This window comes from Serinus canaria, chromosome 19 (genome assembly GCF_022539315.1).
Source record: "Serinus canaria isolate serCan28SL12 chromosome 19, serCan2020, whole genome shotgun sequence".
NCBI lineage: Eukaryota > Metazoa > Chordata > Aves > Passeriformes > Fringillidae > Serinus > Serinus canaria.
Window position 1 is genome coordinate 6,016,085 of NC_066332.1, and position 20,449 is coordinate 6,036,533.

Consider the following 20,449-nt stretch of genomic DNA (forward strand, 5'->3'; position numbering starts at 1 on the left):
GCAGGCCACGCACACTCACAGCCTGGTCCCGCTCGCGGCCCGGGAGCCGTTCCAGCATGGACGCGCCCAGGGCGGGGACGCTCCCACGGCCCAGGCACACCCGCAGGCTGGGCTCGCACACAGAGCGGGCTCTGTCACAGCCCCGGCCCGCTCCGAGCCCGCACACACCGCACACGGCCCGTCCTCACCGTGCCCACTCATCACCCAGGCCCACGGAGAGCCCACATACGGCCCGTGCCCACGGAGAGCCCACAGACTCCACACACAGCCCGTGCCCACGGAGAGCCCACAGACTCCACACACAGCCCGTGCCCACGGAGAGCCCACGGACACTCACAGCTTGGAGCCACGCACAGGCTGGTCTCAGAGCCCAGGCCCACACACAGTGTGGTCCCACTCGTGGCCAGACCCACTCATGGCCCTGACCCACTCACAGCCTGATCATACAGCCTGAACGCCCCCACAGTCCAAACCCACTCAAAACCAGATCCCACTGAAATCCCTGATCCACTCAAAACCCAGACCCCCTCACAGCCCATGCACCGTTCCCCCATGGAGACTTGGCAGTGTTGCCATGCCTGGGGTCTCTGACACTGTGGCACTGCTGGGCCAGGTCTTGGTGACACATCTTGGGGTGAACCCCTGTCCCCTGCTTTCCCCTGCCCCCTTTTCCCACCATGGCCAGCGTCCTGATCCACAGAGGATCCACGCTGGAGATAAGCACTGGGTAGTGGACAATGACAGCCACCTTGGGCACTCACTCATGGATAACCCCTGGGATGAAAACATGTCTGCTCCAGCCATGGGGAGAGCCACTGGGAGTCATAAGATTCCCACTTTCCTAAAAAAAATCTATGGATAAAGTGATGCTGAGAGGAGGCTACAGCACTGGGAGGAATGAAAGGGTTTAATGGATCCTGTTTTCCTAAAAAGCCTCTGGATAAAGCGGTGCTGAGAGGATGCTGTGGCACTGGGAGAAAGGAAAGGGCTCTAATAAACAGAGTGATCTCAATAGAGGCACTTTATCCTGCTTGGAGAGAGCCAGGCAGTGCTGATGCACAGATAAACACTGTCCTTCACCTGCCACATGTCCCTGGCCCTTCCCAAAGCCACTGTCCCTGCACAGGTGCTTTGGGATGTGTGGGGATGAGCTCAGAGGACTCAGCCATCCCCCCGTGCCCTGTGGTTTCCTTCTGAAACCTCACAGGAAGCCTGGGTGGCACTGGGACATGTCAGTGTCCTCAGGGCACTGCTGTGGCTGTCCAGAGCCCATGGCCACGGTCTCACCCACGTGGCTGGGGACAAAGTGGTTTGGGAATGCTGGTGGTGCTGAGCAACACCCTTTTGGAGCAAGATCTCCATCTTTATTGTGGGTTTAGCACTGCTCTGCAAAGAACGGGGAATGGCATCGCCTGGATTTGTGCAGCACAAAATCCTCCTTTGTTCACAGCTTCCGAGAGCAGAAGAAATCCCCCCCCCCCACTCTGCTAAACAGAAGCAGAAACACGCCCGGATCCTCTCCATTTCCTCCACAGAAATCAGAGGCTGTCTCCTCCCTCACACCCCGCAGCAGCGCACGTGGCTCCGGGTGAGAACAGCCTTTGTTTGTGCCCAGCCTTTGTTTACTGCCCGGCCATCCCGAGGAGAGATCCCTCAGACAAGGGCAGTTTATTCCTCTCCCCCGATAAAGGCTCATTCATCCTCCCCAGGGGGCTCGCTGGCATCTCTGCAGAGCTCCCACTGCGAGGATCTGGGTTGTTTTCAGCCTGGCGCCAGTTTTGGGAGAGGGTTGGAGTAAAAAAAGTGCAGAATGCAAGAGAATATTAAAGGAGTTTGGTTCCCAAATTAATTTTGCTGCTATTTCTTATCGATAATCTGGAGGTATCTGTGGGGCATCACCCGAGCCAAGCAGGCTCAGATCTGTGAATGAATGAGAGCACACTCCCTGCTCATCCCCTTTTTGGGTGATCCTACTGCATTTGGGCTGGATAAATGCATCCTCTAACTCGGAAAATAAATAATATTATCCCTTGGGTACAATTCCTGGGTTCTCATGGACAATATTGAACACAAGCCCAGACCTGAAGAAATACTTTTGCACCTGGAAGATCCCCTGATTTCTCCAAATATATCAACAGTCCTAATAAAAACTGTTGCCTCTCCATACCAACCTTTGGAATCTTATCTAGTATTTTCCATAAACCTGGCACATTCTCAGCCAGCCCTACTCTGCTGATTTACAGTGACCCTGTTTTTGCCCCAAAACGAGCAAATACTGATTTATTTCTGTCAGAGCACCAGAGCCATAAATACATTTCCCAACGCAGATGATTTCCTTCCCCATCACAGGTCAGAACAGGATATTCATGATGCTGTAAATTCTTCAGAGTATCAATCTGACTGTAATATTTATCTGCAGTGAATCCAGCCCCCTTTTTGAGCTCTGATGCATAAATCAACACCCCTCACAACAGCTAATTCCTCTGCTGCACAGCCTTGGTAGCAGTGGGGTGAAGGTTTGGTGCTGGATAGTCCAAGTTAGAAGGTTCTGGTGGGCAGCACAGGCAGCTGGAGGTGTTACCTGGCTGGACATCACCAAATCTACTTTTCCCTCCTCTAGTGCCTGCAGACACCCCTCAGTGAGAGGCTGGGGCAGCTGCTGTGTTGGGAAATCACAATGACCCAAAGGATGTGGGTCTGTTCTGCAGATGTCCCAGAAAAACCTAATAACCTGGATTCTGCCTGTGGGATTAAAAATACTTCTCTGCCTTCAAATGTGCCACTTTGTTAATTCCTGTGGCCTGGAAGAAGAGTCTTTCTCTTTGCATTTTCTTGCTTTCCCTGCTACGTCTTGCCAATGCCTTGTGACACCGTGAGGGAAGGCAGGAAATTCTCTGTGACTTGGAGTTTGCTTGGGTGAGCTGCTGACTGCTCTGAAAATGGATCCAGAAATCCTCACCCCTCACTTCCAGCAGAACAACAGTCATGTGCCCCTAGCCTTGTGCGTTTTCCCTCCATGTCTGCCTGCTTGGAGCCAGGGAAATGCCCAGGGAAGGGGATGCTCAGGGAAGAGGATGCTCAGGGAAGGGGATGCTCAGGGAAGGGGATGCCCAGGGAAGGAGATGCCCAGGGAAGGAGATGACCAGGGAAGGGGATGCCCAGGGAAGGAGATGCTCAGGGAAGGGGATGCCCAGGGAAGGGGATGCCCAGGGAAGGGGATGCCCAGGGAAGGGGATGCCCAGGATGGGAGATGTGTGGTGCAGGTGTCCCAGCCTGTCCCCACACCAGGAGTTGTCACCACAGGTACAGCAGCACACCTGCCACACCAGCAGTGACCTGACTGCTCAGTGCTTTCAGCTGGTGGGTGGCAAAGCTGTGAAGGCCAGGGGACACAGGGTGGCATTTCCCAGGGCTGGTGTGTGGCTTTGGATGGGTCCCATCCCCAGGATGCTGCCCCGGCTCCTGCACAGCCCCAGGGCTGGGTGCTCAGCCCAGCTGCCCAGGCAGCTGCTGCTTGGATTGCCCTGAGGAGGGGCTGCCTGCCTAGGGGAGCACTTTTGTGACTCTTGCAGTTGTGTGGGTGGAGAAACAAGCTGGGCAAACCTTTGGCTTCAGTCCCTTCCCTCAGGTTGCAGGACAGTGGTGCCCTCATGTCCTCTTTGCCTGTTCCCTTACTGGGCCAGACTGTCTATCCCCACCACCCCAGTGCTGTGGCACCCTGGCCCCTTTCCCCCTGTGCTGCCCTGAGCCTGGCTGTGTGACACAGCAAGGGACACAACCCAGGAGCAGGACAAGGCTGTCCCCTCTTTCCCAGCCCCACAGAAGTGCAGCCTTGGTCCCTCCACCCTGAGACAAACCAGAGCTGGGGGGGGGGGGTCACACCACAACCAACATCTGGGTGAGCTCAGGGTTCACCAACCCTCCCCAAAAGGTCCCAGAGCCAGAGGCTGCCCCACCTGGGGCAGGAGGGGATGGAGGGGCTGTGGCTGCTGGGGCTGATGACAGCAACCCAGCAAACCCAGGGTGCTTTGCTGGGAGTTTCCTTCCCCCTGTCTGTGGAGCTGCAGCTCTTTGTACCCAGCCCTGGCCTTTCATCTCAGCCTTTCAAAGCACTTTCCAAGCTCAAATTAATTCTGCTGCAGCAGCTGCCCTCCCGTGCTGTTTAGCATAAGCTCTGTCTCCAAGCAGGGCTGCCCCTACCCCTCAGGGCTTCCAGGGATGATTTTCTCTGGAACCACCTCAAGTTCCCAAGATGGGATGGGAGAGCACCCCGTGCCTCCCACTCTCCCCTTTTCCCCAACACCCACTGAGAACTGCAGCAATGCCCATGCCATGGAAAATCCCCTCTCAGCCTTCTTCCCTGCCCTGGGGAAAAAGCTCCTACATAAGACATGTCCCATGGGAAGCCGGGGTGCTCTGGGATGTCCAGGTTGTCACAGCCCACCCTGGGTGCTGGTGGGGAGCTGGGGAGGACCTGGGATGCAGGATCCCAGCGGGAAGGTGGGCCCAGAGCAGGCAGGCAGGCAGGCAGGCGTGCTGCTTCCCTGCGGGGCATTAATAATTAAGCAGGCTCGTCAGGCTCAGATGGCAGCTCTTATTTAAGGAGCCGATATAAATACCGCCCAGACGGCACTTACGGAGCACCTAAAAAAAGCCCTGCCTGTCTCGGTCCCTCCAGAAGCAGCTCTGAGCTCTGTGGGGCTGAGAGACAGCACCAGGCAAGGTGGTCCCAGCGTCCTGTGGGGACAGGGCTGTCCCAGACTCTGAGCCTGAGAGGTGGCAGCATCTGGGGCCAATGCTGGGGCACAGCCCGTGCCTCAGTTTCCCTCTGTGACAGTGACCTGCTTCAGCCTTTCTCCTGTGCAGCAGCAGGGTGGATGCTCAGCTCTGTGTGCTGGGTTGGTGGTGTGGGGTAGGAGCTGGGGCGATCTCTGCCCACCCACCACCCCACTCCACCCATGCCAGGGAAGATCTGCCCCATCTTCCAGTGGCTGCTAAGTGCCCTTTTATGTTTGTGCTGGCAGTGAGTGACCCCCCGGCCCTGTCATGTCACAGCCATCCAGGGACACCCCTCCTGCACTGGGGTCGGGGATCCTCATCCCCCAAGGGCAGCTCAGTCCTCCCCTCTCCCTGCCCAGGAACTCCAGGACCCCCATCCTGGAGCAGCCCCATCCCTATTGAAGGGCAGGGTGGCTCGGGAGGGTCAAGCAGGGTTGGGAACTTGGGCACAGCCATGGCCAGGGGAGCAGCGGGACCCCCCCAGCCTGGACCTCAAGCCCCATCAGCATGCTGGCCCCCAGGAGGAGGCGAGGAGCCGGAGGCGGAGGGACAGGGCTGTCACAGCCAGCCGCTTGCTGCAGTCCTGCTCGCAGGCTCTGCAGCGTGACTCAGCACAGCCTCACCGCTCCCAGCCCCACCGCCGCGGCCTCATCCCCCAGCCCGGGGGGAACACACATTCCCCACCTTCCCCCTGCCCTCCCACAGCCCCTGTCACCCCAAAGCCACCCCCTGGTCGCACTCATCGCTGTCTGTCCCCAGCCCAGGACCACCAGCGGTTCCTCCAGCCCCAGCACAGGCAGGGACCCCTCCTCGAGGGGCTGGGAGCGATGGAGAGCAGGGTGGGGTCAGTCTGCAAGCGCCCATCACCTCTGCTGTGCCCAGGGATCCGTCTGGATCTGGCCCTTCCCGCCCAAACCCCATATGGGATAGGGGAACTGAGAACCAGCTCCTGCTGTGGCACCTCTCCAGGTGTTGGGAGAAAGGAGTTGGGGTGGTTTTTTTTTTCCTGGGGGTTGGGACTGAAAGAGATGTCAGGTCACATAGAACAGTCTGGAGATTTTTTAAAGGATTTTTTGAGCCTCACGTTTGGGGTGTTTGTAGCCTGCCAGGATCAGCTTGTCCCAGGCTTTCTGTACACTTCTCCTCTCGTCATGACTTGGAGGTTACCAGGAGGTGAGGAGGGTGGGCAGAGAAACCAAACAGCACTGGGCAGAGGGACTGAGAACCCCAGCTGTCCCCTCTGGCTGACCCCTCATCCACGGGCTCAAGGACACTGCGTGGCAGAACGCCACCTCTCTTTGCGCTGTGCCCCAGGGCCAGGTGTCCCTCCGGTGTCACAGCAGCCCATCCACACCCCCATCGCTGCCGTAGGGCCAGCGGGGCATTGGCAGCTGGGGCACCGCTGTGGCTGCATCCCGGAGGATGCAGACCGGGTTAAACCGAGCACCCAGCTGGCAGCAGAGCACCGGGAATAGCCGGACCCGCTCCCACCCGCAGGGCAGCCCCTGGACCGCGGCATCGCCCTGGCACAACATCCCTCTGCTGCCTCTCTCCAAACGCCAGCGGTGGCAGCGAGCTGGCTCAGCAGCCCACGTGGGGAGGCTCCTGCCGGGGAAGAGACATCAAATTAAATATTAAAAAAAAAAAAAAAAAAGAATTAAAAAAAAAAGGCAAAGAGAAGGAAATGATGGATGGGAGAATTTGTCCTGGCGGAGGCTGGCGGTGCCCGAGGGCCGTGGCCGCGCACCCCCGGCACGGCACGGCACGGCACGGCGCGGGGAGCAGCCGTGCCCGCGGTCCCCCCGCCGCCCCGCTGCCTTTGCCAGCCGACTAATTGCGCCAGTGACTTTGCAGTTCCCAAAATAGCTGCTGGCTCCGGCGGGTGACGTCAGCGGGAGCCGCGGCAGGCCCGGCGGAGCGGGGAAGGAGGACGCGGCCGGTACCGGGCTGTGGAGACCGGCTCGGCACCCGCCGTGCTCCCGCTGGGTGACCTTGGCACCCGGGGCCACCCTCGCAAGGGAGCGAGGCTTGAGGTGCCGCAGGGATGGCGCAGGGAGGTCAGGTCCTCCTGCATCCCGCCGGAGGAGGAGGTGTCCGAGGCTGTCCGTGCTCTGAATCCCTGCCGCGTGGGTGTCCGCGCTCCCAGGACCTCTGGCTGTAGGGGCTGGGACAGGCTGCCCCCGGGGGGCAAATCTCGGTGCCCTCACGGGGTGAGGAGTGTCCCTCCTGCCAGGGCAGCCGAGTCCCATCAGCTCCCCGAGGGTGCCAAGGGGTTAGCCAGGACCACCCTCCCTGTGTCCCCCGGGGAAACTGAGGCAGCAAGGAGGGCAGGGGAGGGCACAGAGAGCTGGGGAACAGAGCAGAGCCCAAGGTCACCCAGGTGGTGCAGGGAGCAGCAGAGCCAGGGATGCTCCCGGCCCAGGGCTGCCTCGGGCACTGACTCACCCTGCGCCGGATAGCGCCCAGCTCCTCCGGTTACAGGCACAGACGGGATTGCCTTAACGGGGCACAGCCGTGGCAGGGCTGGCCCAGCCCGGGAAGGGCACCCCTGGCACCGGACACTGACCCACGGTCCCTCCTGCAGTCCCTGCAGCCTCCCCCCACAAGCAGGGCGTCCTCCACCACGTCCCCGCCAGAAGCACTGCTTGTACTGGTCCCTTACTGGTCCCAGAATGGATTGCCCATCCCTCGCAGCACAGCTTGAGTGGGGGTTTAATCATGAGTGTCCCCTCACCTACCCCGGTTCCCGGGCAGCAGAGCTCCTGAGCCCCACCCCAGCACCCAGCCAGAGGCCAGCTTATTATTCCAGAACGTGGCAAAATAATTAAAGCCTCCTCCATTTCCCCTTGCTCATTTGTGCTCCTTCAGCCTGGATTAATGGGTCTCTTCCCCCAGCACAGACTCATTCCTTATTCCTAATAGCCCATAAATTCCAGCCTCAAAATAACCCCAGCTTTTGCCTGGACCTGCTGAAATATTTATTCTCTCCTCCCTGCTACCCCCCACACCATCCCCTCTCCGGGGATGGGGAGAGGAACTAATCGATGACATCGAGCGGTGTTGAGCTGCAGCTGCTCTGGGCGCCGGGAAACAGCTGACGTCGGCAAGAGGATGGGAGCTGGGCAGGAGCTCGGCTTATCCCGCCTCCCACGCAGCCGCTGCAGCCTGGCTGTGCTCCCGTGGTGGGATGCTCTCACACCCTTGGCACCCCCCGTGCTGGTACCCTGCTCCAGGGCATTCCCTGTGCTGCTACTGAGCTCCAGAGCATCCTCTATGCTGGTACTTTGCTCCAGAGCATCCCCTGTGCTGCTGCACCCTGCTGCAGAACCAGGGCATCCTCTACCCCGCTGTTCCTTGCCCCATGGCAGCCCCTTGCTGGTACCCTGCTCCCACCCTGCCTGCCACTCCCTGCTCCCAGAGAAACAGGAGGAGATGCCCAGCTTGGCTGTGGAGTGTCTGGGGGGGATCCCTGTGGATCTCAGCCCACCCCAAGCTGGCTGCAGGAGAAAAGGCTGGAAGACAGGGAGGCAGCTGCTGCCTTTCCTGGCTGGAAACCCTTTTCTTGCTGGATTGTAGGCTGTGAAAGGGAGAAACTCTGGGATAGCAGGACCTGCTCTTCCCAGCCTAAAGCCTAAAGAAGAGGAGGATGTGGGGTAACATCAAAAACAGCCCAGCTTTGTCAGCTCAAGGCATGGTCCCCAAGAAAAACAGGGAAAACCCATCCAGCCTTTCTTATCTTCGTCCCTGTGACACCCCAAGAGGCAACAGCTTCCAAAGCAGCTCCTAGCCCCACTCCCATCTCCCACAGGCACAGGGAGGGGACAGCAAAGCTGGAGGAGCCCACAGCACCCTCTGACCCATCCCCAGCTGGTGTGGGCTGTGGGGATGGGCTGGGAGCTGTTGGGGACAGCTCTGTCCCCCTCCTGCTCTCAGCAGGACCAGGCACTGCCCAGCTGTCCTGGAAGCAGGAGGTGAGATGGGAAGTGAGGGGGCAGTGGAGCGTGCAGGACCTGGGAGTGCAGGGAAAGGAGGATTTTGTTCCCACACCACCTCTCTGCCCTCTCCCAGGGCCCCAGCAAGCCTTGCCCAGCTGTGCTGCCACAGCCTGCCTGGAAGATGTTTCCATGCCTCAGTTTCCCCACCGATGGAGGTCTGAACTGGGATCTAAGTGCTGGGAAAGCTCTGTCCATGGGAAGTAGAAGAGAAGCAGCCAACAGAAGCCTGAGCATGGGGCCAGGGCCACCCCACAGCTCACGTGACTACCAAACCCCACTGGGAACAAACCCAAAGCTGGATCCAACCTCAACCCCTCAGCCTGATGGGCTTCCAGGTTGTATCCCAGAGCTGGGGCTGGGAAAGGTCTGAGCTGAGCTCTCAGCTGGGTGGAAATCAAAGGCTGCTTGAGTATTTTGAGCCAGGGATTTGGGACAATTTTTGGCACCAAGAACTGAGCTCTCTCCTCCCGGTTTGGGACATCTCCTCTTCTCCAGGTGTTTGCTTTTACCCAGGGCTTTGAGGGGATGACAGGAAAACAAATCAGCTCCCAGAGCACTTTCAAAGGGCTTTTATGTATTCACAAAAACAAACCCACACACATATAAGAAAAAAAAAAAAAAAAAAAAAGGAAAAAAAACCCAACCCAGGAATATGCACAGTCTCTTATCAACAACAGTATTGCACAAACAGAGTGATCTCTGTGCCACTGTAGGAGCCCTTTCACACCCTTGAACCCCATCCATGAGAACATGGAAGTCATTTTCCCAATGTCCCAGTAGGAATCAAACACTTGGTGGTGAAGGTGACTGGTGCTGCAGGCTGGGTCTTTCCACCTGAGCTGGGAGGAAAACAGCCTTTATACCCCAAAGGCAAGACACTGGGGAAGCTGCAGCCTCCTGGGTCCCTTTCTTTTCTCTGAGAAGGGATTTGGGGTCTTCCCTATGGTTTTCCATCTGCTTGTGTCCTGCCTGCCAGCTCCCTGCCTGCCCTGGGCACCTCGGAGCATGGAGCTTTTGGGGCAGAGCAGCCAAAGCCAGCACGTCTGTATGGCACAGGCTGGAGAAGGATGGGGGGACTGCAGGGTATCCCCATCCTTTCCCATTCCCCAGGAGAATTTTTGGGCATGGACTGGCTGTGCTGAAGCCCCCCAGGAAGGGAAATCTCATCTGAGCTCTCCTGAACCCCCCAGTGTTTGCAAAAGGAACAGGTGAAACAGGCACAAGGATTGCAGATGGCGTGAGATCCAATGCCTGCATTTCTGCTGCATGGGAATGGGGGAGGAATTGGTATTTCTGATGCCAAAATGGGAAGAAAAAGCTGGTATTGGGATTGCTGGAGGGCTTGCAAAGCAAATTGCAGAACAACAGTAACTCACTGCAGAGCCACTGGAGCATCCTGGTGTGATTTCAGCCCCCTTTTTACATTTTCTGAGTATAATTTAACATCATTTTCACAGCAGAAAATCAATTTTTCTTTCCTCCTCTCTTAAAAGAAAGGGCTGAAACCAACCAGATTTCACACCAGAAGCAGTTTTGTTTTTCCAAGGGCAGTCTGGGGGTGGGTATGGCAGGGGGAAAGCTTCAGCCACTATTTCAGGAGCTGAGAACCCAGTCCTTACCCAACTCCTCCCATTCTCAGACCCCAAACATCCCATTCCCGGGCAGCAGAGCTCCTGAGCCCCACACCAGCACCCAGCCAGAGGCTATTCCAGAACATGACAAAATAATTAAAGCCTCCTCCACTTCCCCTTGCCCATTTGTGCTCCTTCAGCCTTCCATTCTCAGACCCCAAACATCCAATGCAGGGAGCGTGTCCAGACCAACACCAAGGGTTCAGCCCCTCTCTGTGGCATTGTCACCAGCTCCTTACAGCATCCCTGTCCCCCCTTACCTGCGGGAGGGTCATAGGATGTCACAGACAGCACCGGCATCCTCGGAGTGGTCGCAGTTGTGGACGTCCCAGCGGATGTGGGAGCAGCGCAGCAGCGAGGGCTCGTGGCCCTTGCACTTGAGGTTGTCCAGGAAGATGTAACCGGTGCCTTGGCCATAGCGTGCCTCCCCCCAGGCTGCCAGGGCGTGCCCACAGCCCAGCTGCCTGCACACCACCTTGGCATCCCGCAGGTCCCAGGCGTCGTCACACACGGTGCCCCACTGGGACAGGTGGAACATTTCCACGCGCCCCTCGCACCGGTGGCTGCCGTTCACCAGGCGCAGGGATCCTGGGGGGGGGGCAGGAGGGTGAGGCAGCCCCTGCCTGTGCCCACCCCAGCAGTGTATCCCACTCTCTCTGCCCGCCCTGGGGTCAGCCCAGAGCTCCCCCACTGCCTCTGCACAGCCAGGAGCAGGGGGTGACCCTCAGAGCATCATGGAACAATCACCTCTGTTCCCAGCTCTGCCCCTTCGGTGCATCACCTGCTCTCCCCACCCTGAGGTCCATCACTCAGTGGTCCATCACCTCTGCTGAACCAGCCTTGGGGGCACCAGGAGAGGCCATAACTTAACAGTGTCATCAGTTTATCCCCCTCCCGTGGGCTGCTCCAGGCATTGCCAGATCTCATGCCTCTGCCTGAGCCATTTCTTTTTCCACCCTGTGCCAGCTTGGAGCATCCCCAGGTGGCACCCCAGTACCTACCATCCTTGGGATGAGTTGGGGCCAATGTGGTGGTTGTAGCAGTGGCCTCTTGGAAATGGTCTTCAGTGTCATCAGCACCTGGTGCAGTGGAGGAGAGGTGGGAAAAGGACTGAAGGGACAGGGTCAGGTCAGAGCCCCCCAGCAGTGACGTGGGATGGCTGCAGGGATGTGGGGTGGGATGTGCAGCCACTCTGCACAAGGGGGGAACCACACTCCAGCCATCACCCACACCATGCCACCAACTGCCACTGCTCATTCTTCACCCCCAACCCCATTTGGGGAACCCCATTTCCCACAGCCAGCTTGAGCGCTGCCAAAATCCATTCTCCCCTTGACTTTCCCACCTAGCTGGGCTTCATCGGAGACCTCCAATCCCACCTCCCCCTCTCACCTCGGCAGATGACGCCGGCATCCTCATGGTGGCCGCAATTGTGCTGTCCCCAGCCCAGGTGGAAGCAGTCGGCCAGGCGCGCCTCGCCGCCGCCGCAGCCCACGTTATCCAGCAGCACGGGCCCGCTGCCGTAGCCGAAGGAGCCGAGCACGGTGGCGGCGAGGGCGGTGCCGCAGCCCAGCTGCCGGCAAACCACCTGGGCGTCGGGGAAGTCCCAGTCGTCGTCGCAGACGGTGCCCCAGGTGCCGCGGTGCCGCACCTCCACCCGCCCGCGGCAGCTCCCGTTGCCGTTCGCCAGCCGCAAGCCGCCACCTGCGTGCCACGACGCCGGGGGGACCAGGGCTCCACAGGGGGTCCGGTATCCCCTGCTGACCCTCCAAGGGAGTGGGGTGAGCCCCCGGTTTCTGGGGTAACCCCTGGAGATGTGGGTGCAACCCCCTGGGGGTGTGGGGCAATCCCCTGTGGGCATGGGGTGAGTCTCTGGGGTATGGGACAACCTCTGGGGACATGGGTACAATCCCCTGTGGGCATGAGGGACTCATGGGGTGAGTCTCTGGCATATGTGGTAACGTCTGGGGACATGGGTACAACCCCCTGGGGGTGTGGGGCAATCCCCTGTGGGCATGAGAGATTCATGGGGTGAGTCTCTGGGTTATGGGGTAACATCTGGAGAGCTCAGGGTGACTGTGGGGATGTCAGCTGAGCTCCTGGGCACACCACACAGGGTGAGTCCTGGTGATGAGGGGTGACACTGGGTATGTGGGGTGACTCCCAAGCAGCGTGGGGTGAGGGCTGTGAGCGTGAAGCACTCCCTGGAGATGTGGGATGAACCCCTGAGTGTCATGTGGTGAGCACCCTGTGAGCATGGAGCAAACCCTGGGGATGTGAGATGATTCCTGGGGAATGGATTGAGCACTTGGAACATGGGGTGACCTTTGGGGACATGGGAGGAGCCCTGGGGATGTGGAGTGACTCCCCCAGGGATGTGGAGCCCCATACAGGACTAGCAGCAGCTGCACACTTACTTTCCTGCTCGATGGTCAGGAGAGTGGTGGTGACCACCTCAGTGGCCTGGGAGGGCTGGTCCCTGCTGTCTGTCACTGCTGGGACAAGCATGGGGACATGTGGGCGTTGAGGGCTCCAGACCCAGCACCCACTGCCCCTGTTTCAGTCAGTGCCAGTGACCACCACCACCATGGCTGCCCCCCGCCCACACCCTGCCATGGGCAGTGTCACCTTTGAGTGTCACCCACGCATGGCAGAACCCCAGGGTGGCCAGGCTGGGTCACAAGAGGACACAGAGGGCACAGCTTCCCCCCCAGATGAGTGACTGCCAGCCTCCTACCTGTGGCCGTGGCTGTGAGTGTCTCCTCAGAGTCCAGGGCCACCGAGGTGGTGAATGATGTGATGGTGGATGTGTCCAGTCCTGTGGTGACACAGAGGGACAGAGGTGACACCTGGGAGATTCATCAGTATTCATTACCATTTATGCTTCATTTTCCCCTGCTCCTCAGAGCAAGGTCTGGGCATGGTGGTGCCATCGACTCTGTGACCAGAGGAGGTGCCAGAGGGGATGGGGATGTTTAGGCAGGAAAGGACCAGACTGAAAAAATTGTCCCTTTTGTCCTTTATTTTCCCCTTTGTCCATTAATAATGAGAAAGGGAAAGCACTGGCACTCACTGCTCCCGTCATTAGCCATGATAATGAGGGAATTCAGGGGGATTATTAAGATTATAAACAATAATCAGTGGAGGATGGCAGGAATAGATCATTTCAGGAGGGGAAGGGGAGGCAGGCTGGGCCTGGCACCGTGCCCGGCCCCTGGCAGCCGCTCGCTCCTTCCGGACACAGGCAGCTCATTTTCCAGCCAGCAGAGCAGGGAAATGGCACAGGGAAGTGGCAGGATGGCAGATGCATTTCCCTGGCAGGATGGGAGATGCATTTTGCAAATCACCACCCTGGCTGTGCTCTGGGCTCTTGGAGTGGGGTTGCACCTCCAGAGTACCATGCTGAGGGTGGATAAGGAACAAGGACGCTCCCACAGAGCAGAGCCCAGCCCCTGCCCAGCCTTGGGCATCTCAGCATCTCTCCGAGGCCATTTCTGCTTGGAGAACAGGATGTCCCTGGTTTTTCCCACCCTGAGGGCAGTGCCCTGCCCAGTACCTGCACAGATGACCCCAGCATCCTCGTGGTGGCCGCAGTTATGGATGCCCCAGCCCAGGCTGTAGCAGGCAGACAGGAAAGGCTCGCTGCCATCGCAGTTGACGTTGTCCAGGAGGATACGCCCTGTTCCATAGCCAAAGTAGGCATTGCTCTTGTAATCCAGGGCTTGCCCACAGCCCAGCTGCTTGCAGACCACGCTGGCATCGCTCAGGCCCCAGTCGTCGTCGCAGACGGTGCCCCAGCTCCCGCGGTAGAAGATCTCCACCCTGCCCTGGCAGGTGTCGGGGCCGCTCACCAGGCGGATGCTGCCATCACCTGGAGGGTGGCAGGGTGAGGTGAGAGGGATGTGGTGTCCCTGAACGCGGCACAACGCTGCCACCGTGCCCGTGGTGGCAAAGGAAATCAGTGAGAAAGAGAGGGAAGGGATGAAGGTTTAGAGCAATGGGGCTTGGGAACCTTGGGAGCTTCTGGGGTAGGATGTGGCCATGGCCAGCACAATGATGGGGTTTGGGGGTCTGACACTCAGAGAGGCTTCAAGAGGGACAGCAGGTGACAGGAGGGGACACTGCCCTCAGGCAGGATGTCCCCCCCTGCAGGCTGAGCACTTACTTTCCCCATCCTGTACCGAGGCTGTGAGGGTCCTGGTGGTCGGTCCTTCGCTGACTTGTGTGGGTGAGAACTCTGCAAAGGGAAGAGGAGAGGTAGCACCTGCTGCTGCTCCACCTGGAAGATGGAGGGATCCCTCCCACCCCCACTGCTCCAGGAGGGTCTGTACCAAACCAGACCCAGCTGAAAACAGAGGGGTTTGCAGCTGCACCAGAGCTCTCTGCCAATGCCTCCAGCCTCTCTTCTGCCCTCAGACCCAGCTCCCCACCTCCTTTCTCACTCCTTCCACCTCTCCTCCCCAACAATGCCACGATTTATTTTCCTGCTCAATCCACAACCTCTGTTCTGTGGTTGCTGTCAGTGCACCCTACCACCAACCCAGCATGCCCTCCTTTTCTGCAGAACGTGGGGATTCACAGAACAGCTGCTCCAGGTCTGCAGAGCCTCACTTTCACGGCTCACTGATGCCTGGCTGATGAGCAAACCTTGCACAGCGAGGGAGGAACGTGTGTGGGGTACATAAGGGTCGTCTCAGAGCCGCTCCACTTTCACTTGCCAAGTTCAAACACTTTCCACTGCTTTTCTCACCTTTAGGAACATCTCCTACTGAAAAGCTCAGCAGTTTAAAGAAACACAAGTCAAAAGGGGAAAGAGCAGTTGGGCAGCAAGTGACTCAGAGGCAGGAGCGTGAGTGGGCATGTGCTCGTTCCCCAGGGATCGTGCTGGAGAGGGCACAAAGTCCCTGATCTGGGAGTGACAAGGAACACAAAGCAGGCTGGTCACCTTCTGGAGCACCATCCTGTGGAGCTGGGAGGTGACCTGGATTGAGGAGAGGCGTGAGAGGAGAATGCAGAGGATGTTTGTCTGACCCAGGTCAGAGAACCAGGCTCTGAGATAAGACTTTTGGGCTCCACCACGGCCCCTGCAGCCCCCAAGCCTTGCACTCCACAGGAACCCCACGCTCTCCTTGCCCCCCAGGAGCCCACCCTCGTTACCATTGCACACAACAGCCACATCCTCATAGTGGTAGCAGTTGTGGATGCCCCAGCCGTGGCTCCAGCACTCGCTCAGGGCTGCCTCCGAGCCCTTGCAGTCCACGTTGTCCAGGAAGATGGGCCCGGAGCCCTGGCCGAAGGTCATGGCGGCCGGCAGGGTGATGGCACGGCCGCAGCCCAGCTGGCGACACACCACGTTGGCATCCACCATGTCCCAGTCATCGTCACACACGGTGCCCCAGGAGCCGTTGTAGAGGATCTCCAGCCGGCCCTGGCAGCGGCTGGGCCCGTTGGCCAGGCGGATCTCTGGGAGGAGGGCAACAGAGAGCTCCCTCAGCAGGCAGCCTCCTCGTGGGGAGCAAATCTACACCAATCTCCTGCTCCTCAGGTAAAGTCCTGCCCCTTCTTATTGCAGGGGTTCCAGACTGTTGTCTCCTATTGCAAGAGTTTCACACCTCCTTGGTGTTTCTCATGCTCAGAGCACTGACTCTTTCTTCTCCACAAAGCAGCCAGCTGACTCCAGCTCCCCTCTCACCCACCCACCCCACTCTTATAGCACTCTTCTTCTCACTGGTCACAGCTATGGCCTGTTCAAGTCAGGCCTGCTCCTGATCTTTGATAATTGACCCAGCTGCAGCTCCTTGGGGGTAAGATTACTTTCTACACTATTTTCATTTTTTATATTCTGTCCCACTACACAATGCAGTTGTTGGCTTGGTGCTGCCCACCTGCTGGTGGGACACGGGCTCCCCTCCATCTGCTGGCAGCAGTGGCTGTGGAGACACAGCTCATCTCAGCCCAGGAACGAGATGCACCATCACCAAGGCCAGGCTGGATGGGGCTTTGGGCAGCCTGGCCTCGTGGAAGGTGTTCCTGCCCGTGGCAGGGGTAGAGTGAGATGGTTTTGAAGGTCCCTTCCAACCCAAACCATTCTGTGGCTCTGTGGTGCTCCCATCATCTCCCCTGCTAGTGGGCAAACCCCAAAGTTGAAGGGAAAAGCAGACACGTGGCACCACAGGTTGGCTTACAACAGGTGACGAGTGACAAGATGCAATTAGCAAATTCTTATTAGCCTCAAAGAATGCATCCAGAGCTGGTCCCACATGGGAGCTGGTGGGATGGAGATGATCTCTCAGCCTGCTGGCAGTGGGGAGCAGGCATGGAAGTGCCCAGGGTCTGCTACATCAAGGGAATTATTTACTTGTGTGTGATGCATGGCACAGGGACAGGGACTCAGCAGGAGGCAGAAAAATTCTCCTCTCAGGATAATTAGCAGAAAAGGGATTATAAAGAATCTTTATTTCCTTTCTGTAAAAGAAGTTCAGCTTCTTCTTGCCGCTTTTTGTTCCAAACCAATATCTTTCCTTTTTTGAATTCCCCAAATCCCTTCTTTTACCTTCAAATGCATTTTTCAACTACAAAACTTCCTGGAGAAAAGTGACTTTCAGAGAAGAATCTCACCTGGGAATGGCAACATCTCGGGCTCAGAGGTGGTGCCTGCAAGGGAGAAGAGGAAGGATCAGCTCTTCCCAGAGAGGAGGAGGTGCTGCTTGGAGAGTGATGGCAGGAGGGATGGGATGGGGGTGGTGGGGACTGGCAAGACCCAGCAGCCCTCGGATCCTTCCCTTTCCTGCAAAATCCTGGAGTTTGTAGGGGGAAAAATGAACCCCCCTCCTCAGGGCATCACTTCATCTACTCCATAGGTGGGGAAACTGAGGCAGCACATGGGTGACTGTGACTCTGATGGGACTGTGAAGCACAAGGTGACATGTGTGACCCTGATGAGCCCAATGGGTAGCAGAAGCCACTCCAGGTGTATCCTGTCTTGGGCCAGGTCTTGGGGACATTTTGTCCATCCCTGGCCCCATTGCTGCCTTGTTGTGTGCCCTGGGCAGCTCCTGCATCCTCCTGCCCCATCACCCCCATGGAAAACTTGGGTGGTGAGATGGGAACAAGGAAGATCAATCCTGCCCAGCTTGAGAAACCCACTGGAGATCTCTTGATGGAAGATGCTGCACCCTGTGTGCATTTTAATTGATTTTTAATTTTATTTCCCCAACAAAATCCACTTTTTGGAAGCTCCATAATTACATGTAAGTACCAACACACCTGCTGATAGGGTGCAGCCACCTTAGGGGGTGAACAAACCTCATCCAGAGGGAGGATGAAGGATGCAGGATGTGTCCTCATCTCTGGACCCCCCTCCCACTGCTGGGCATTATTTGGGCACAAAATCCCTCTCAGCCCCACTGCTGAGTGATGTTAGATCCTCCCTGGAATGGATCACTGAGCTCCAGCTTGTCCAGGAGGTCACAGCAACATGATCCTGATGGCCTGGGGGATGGTGGATGGGCATGGGCACCTGGACCTGGTAGACATCCCAGTCCTCAAGCACTTGTCTGATGCTGGAGCCCAGCACAGATCTCCTCAGGCATCTGAGGCATCCTGGGCTTGAGGCTCTGGCTGCACACCCCTCTCCCATGGGTGACACCTTCCAAAATCCTTCCAAACCTATTAGAAAGTGTCACTGCTCATGGCAGGGGGTTTGGAATGAGATAAATTTTAAGGCCTCCTCCAACCCAAACCATTCCATGATTCTGTGATGTCTCCATGCTAATTACAGCACCCAAGAGCTGATCAACACCTGAGGTGCCTCTGTGGCCTCTTTTCCTCCCACTGCCTCGGACCAGCCCTGTCCTGCTTCCCTCTCAGCCCACGAGCAGTGAGGGGAAGGTCAGTCCCAGCTGCTCTGGGGGTGGATGTCACTGCCCTGAGAAGCAGTGTGAGCCTGGGGGGACAGTGGAGAAAATGAACCCACCTCCCTTTTCCTTGCTAGGATGTTGCCTGGGAGACCATTAAGTCAGCCAGAAATCAGGGCTGTCAAAGAAAGACCTAGAAGCCCCAGGAGAAAGGAGAATAAGGCAAGTGTCTGGCTGCATCCATGACTTAGCAGGGATGCTGGGGTGAACATCAGCAGCCAGGGAGCTCCAGCATGGTCAGTGCTCCTGCCCTACCCAGCTGGACCAGGCATGGAAAGGGATGCTGTGATCCCAGCAAGAACTGGGGATTAAACAGGTGAGACCACAGGGGCAGAGAGACTCTGCAGGAGAGGACAGGGAAGGATAGAGCAGCCCCATGGGCTGGACAACAGGCTAGAGGTAATTCAGCTCACCCCTGCACCAAAAGTGGGGAGATGTGTGGGTTTCTAGGAAGAGTGTTTGATCCTGGCTTGTATTGATTTTTAACACCTAGTCCACTCCAGTGCCAAAAAAGCAGTGGATAAAAAGGACATTGATAAATATTCATCTCCCTTTGAGTCAAAATCAAAGCTCTGAAATATTCATTTAAGAGGATCCTCCAGCAAAGTCAGGAGAGATCTGAAAAGAATATGCCTGGTGTGTCTACAATAATAAGGAGCTGTGTTTTTGAGAGGAGATAGAGCCCTCCATGTTTCTCTGATCCAGCTTCACAAAGCCAAAAGAAAAAGGGAAACTGCTCCAGTAAACACCGCTGCTCGACAAAACCACCAAACGGGAGGACAAATGGCCCTTCATTAGCGACTAATCTGTGCCCATTAATGAAGAGAACCAGGAGGGGACAGCGACAGCGCCACCAGGGTCCCAGCAGGGTCCCCACACCAGGAGTGTGAGCACGGATGCTGCCACAGCATCCCGAGGGGGAAGGGAAGCACCAGCTGAGGGGGTGGGAAGGTAAAACCCGATTTAACTCAGTTAGGGTGTCTGAGTACATCTGAATTCCCAGTTTTCCTGCTGGCTGTGCCTTGGCCGGGGTTGTTGAGGCAGGAATGGGTTCCCCACCGCCCGGCTGTCATGACACGGGGAGAGTCACACTGGGATCGCCTCGCTGCCACAGCACTCGTGTGGACTCGCCTTCCAGAGCGGGAATGGCTTTTCCCAGGTCTATTGAAACGCTTCCTGGCTGCACAGTGCCTGCCAGGAGTGAGTAGAGCCCGTTGTTCTCAGGGGATGGTTCTCGTTCCACTCGAGGACTGGTCCCACAGGTCCTGGCGAGCCGCTCCAGGAGCATCCCCTGGCCATCAGCATCTCCCCGTGGCTGCTGCCTGCTCCCATGGGAGCCCAGAACTGCTCTGTCACCATTCCCCTGCCTGTCCTGCCAGCTGGGCTTGCCATCACAGCCAGGTCACGGTGGGACATAAAAGCTGAATTAGCTCCCCCAACGCTGTGCACGCTCAGCGCTGTAGGGGACACCACAATAATCCTGTGCCTGGAGAAAATCTGCTCACAAATCTGATGGGGAAGGATCACGGTGCCTAAAACCCCTCCCACCGCCCCAGGCAGGAGCTCACCGGTGGGGCTGAGGACGAGGAGGATGAGGAGTGTGGCTGGCATCAAGGAGAGTGGCAGCACCTCGGTGTCCCGTCTCCTTGTGCCCTGCCGGGTGTCCGGACAGGGACCGAGTGTCATTGCTGCTGTCAGCCCTCCTGCAGGCGATTTTCCAGAGGACAATTCCCTGAAACAGGCACACAGCAGTGTTAGTGGTGGTGGCCAGGAGAGCCTGTGGTCACCGAGGGCCATGCAGGACCTGCCCCTCCTCAGTATTTCCAGGAGCAGTGACCAGAAGACACATGAAAAACTGGATTAATTGAGAACAAGCAATCTTAAAACTCAGCAACAGGGAATGTCAGCAGAAAATGAGGAAGAGATTCGGTATCTTAAGATCCCATATCCCCCTCATTTACTGCTCACTGCCAAGGGGTGGACTTCCAGCTCTGTCTCACTCGCAGGCTCTCTGGGAGGGGGATGGATGCTGGTCCTGGACTCCTCTGGGAGCCCAGACCCGCATCCCTGCGCTCCCAGCGGCCGGGCTGGCAGCGTGAGCTGGGGAGCAGTGCCATCGTGAGGATGC

General features: G+C 57.7%; 1 protein-coding gene across 1 annotated transcript; it reads right to left on the reverse strand.

Moving 5' to 3' along the window:
* Window positions 1-10,676: 10,676 nt before the first annotated feature.
* SSC4D (scavenger receptor cysteine rich family member with 4 domains) lies at window positions 10,677-20,007 on the reverse strand. Its single transcript, XM_050981882.1, has 10 exons — window positions 19,890-20,007; window positions 17,024-17,059; window positions 15,563-15,868; window positions 14,571-14,642; window positions 13,962-14,276; window positions 13,143-13,223; window positions 12,823-12,900; window positions 11,798-12,109; window positions 11,407-11,484; window positions 10,677-10,993 (listed from the first exon to the last, which is right to left on the reverse strand). The coding sequence occupies exons 1-10, from the start codon at window positions 20,005-20,007 to the stop codon at window positions 10,677-10,679; spliced, it is 1,713 nt and encodes a 570-aa protein (XP_050837839.1).
* Between the last annotated feature and the right edge of the window lie 442 nt (window positions 20,008-20,449).

Coding starts and splice junctions, on each gene's coding strand:
- SSC4D (XM_050981882.1), bottom strand. CDS start 20,007: ATGACACTCGGTCCCTGTCCGGACACCCGGCAGGGCACAAGGAGACGG. Junction 14,277..14,570: donor CTCGGTACAGGATGGGGAAA/GTAAGTGCTCAG, acceptor GCCACCCTCCAG/GTGATGGCAGCATCCGCCTG. Junction 12,110..12,822: donor CCTGACCATCGAGCAGGAAA/GTAAGTGTGCAG, acceptor CGTGGCACGCAG/GTGGCGGCTTGCGGCTGGCG.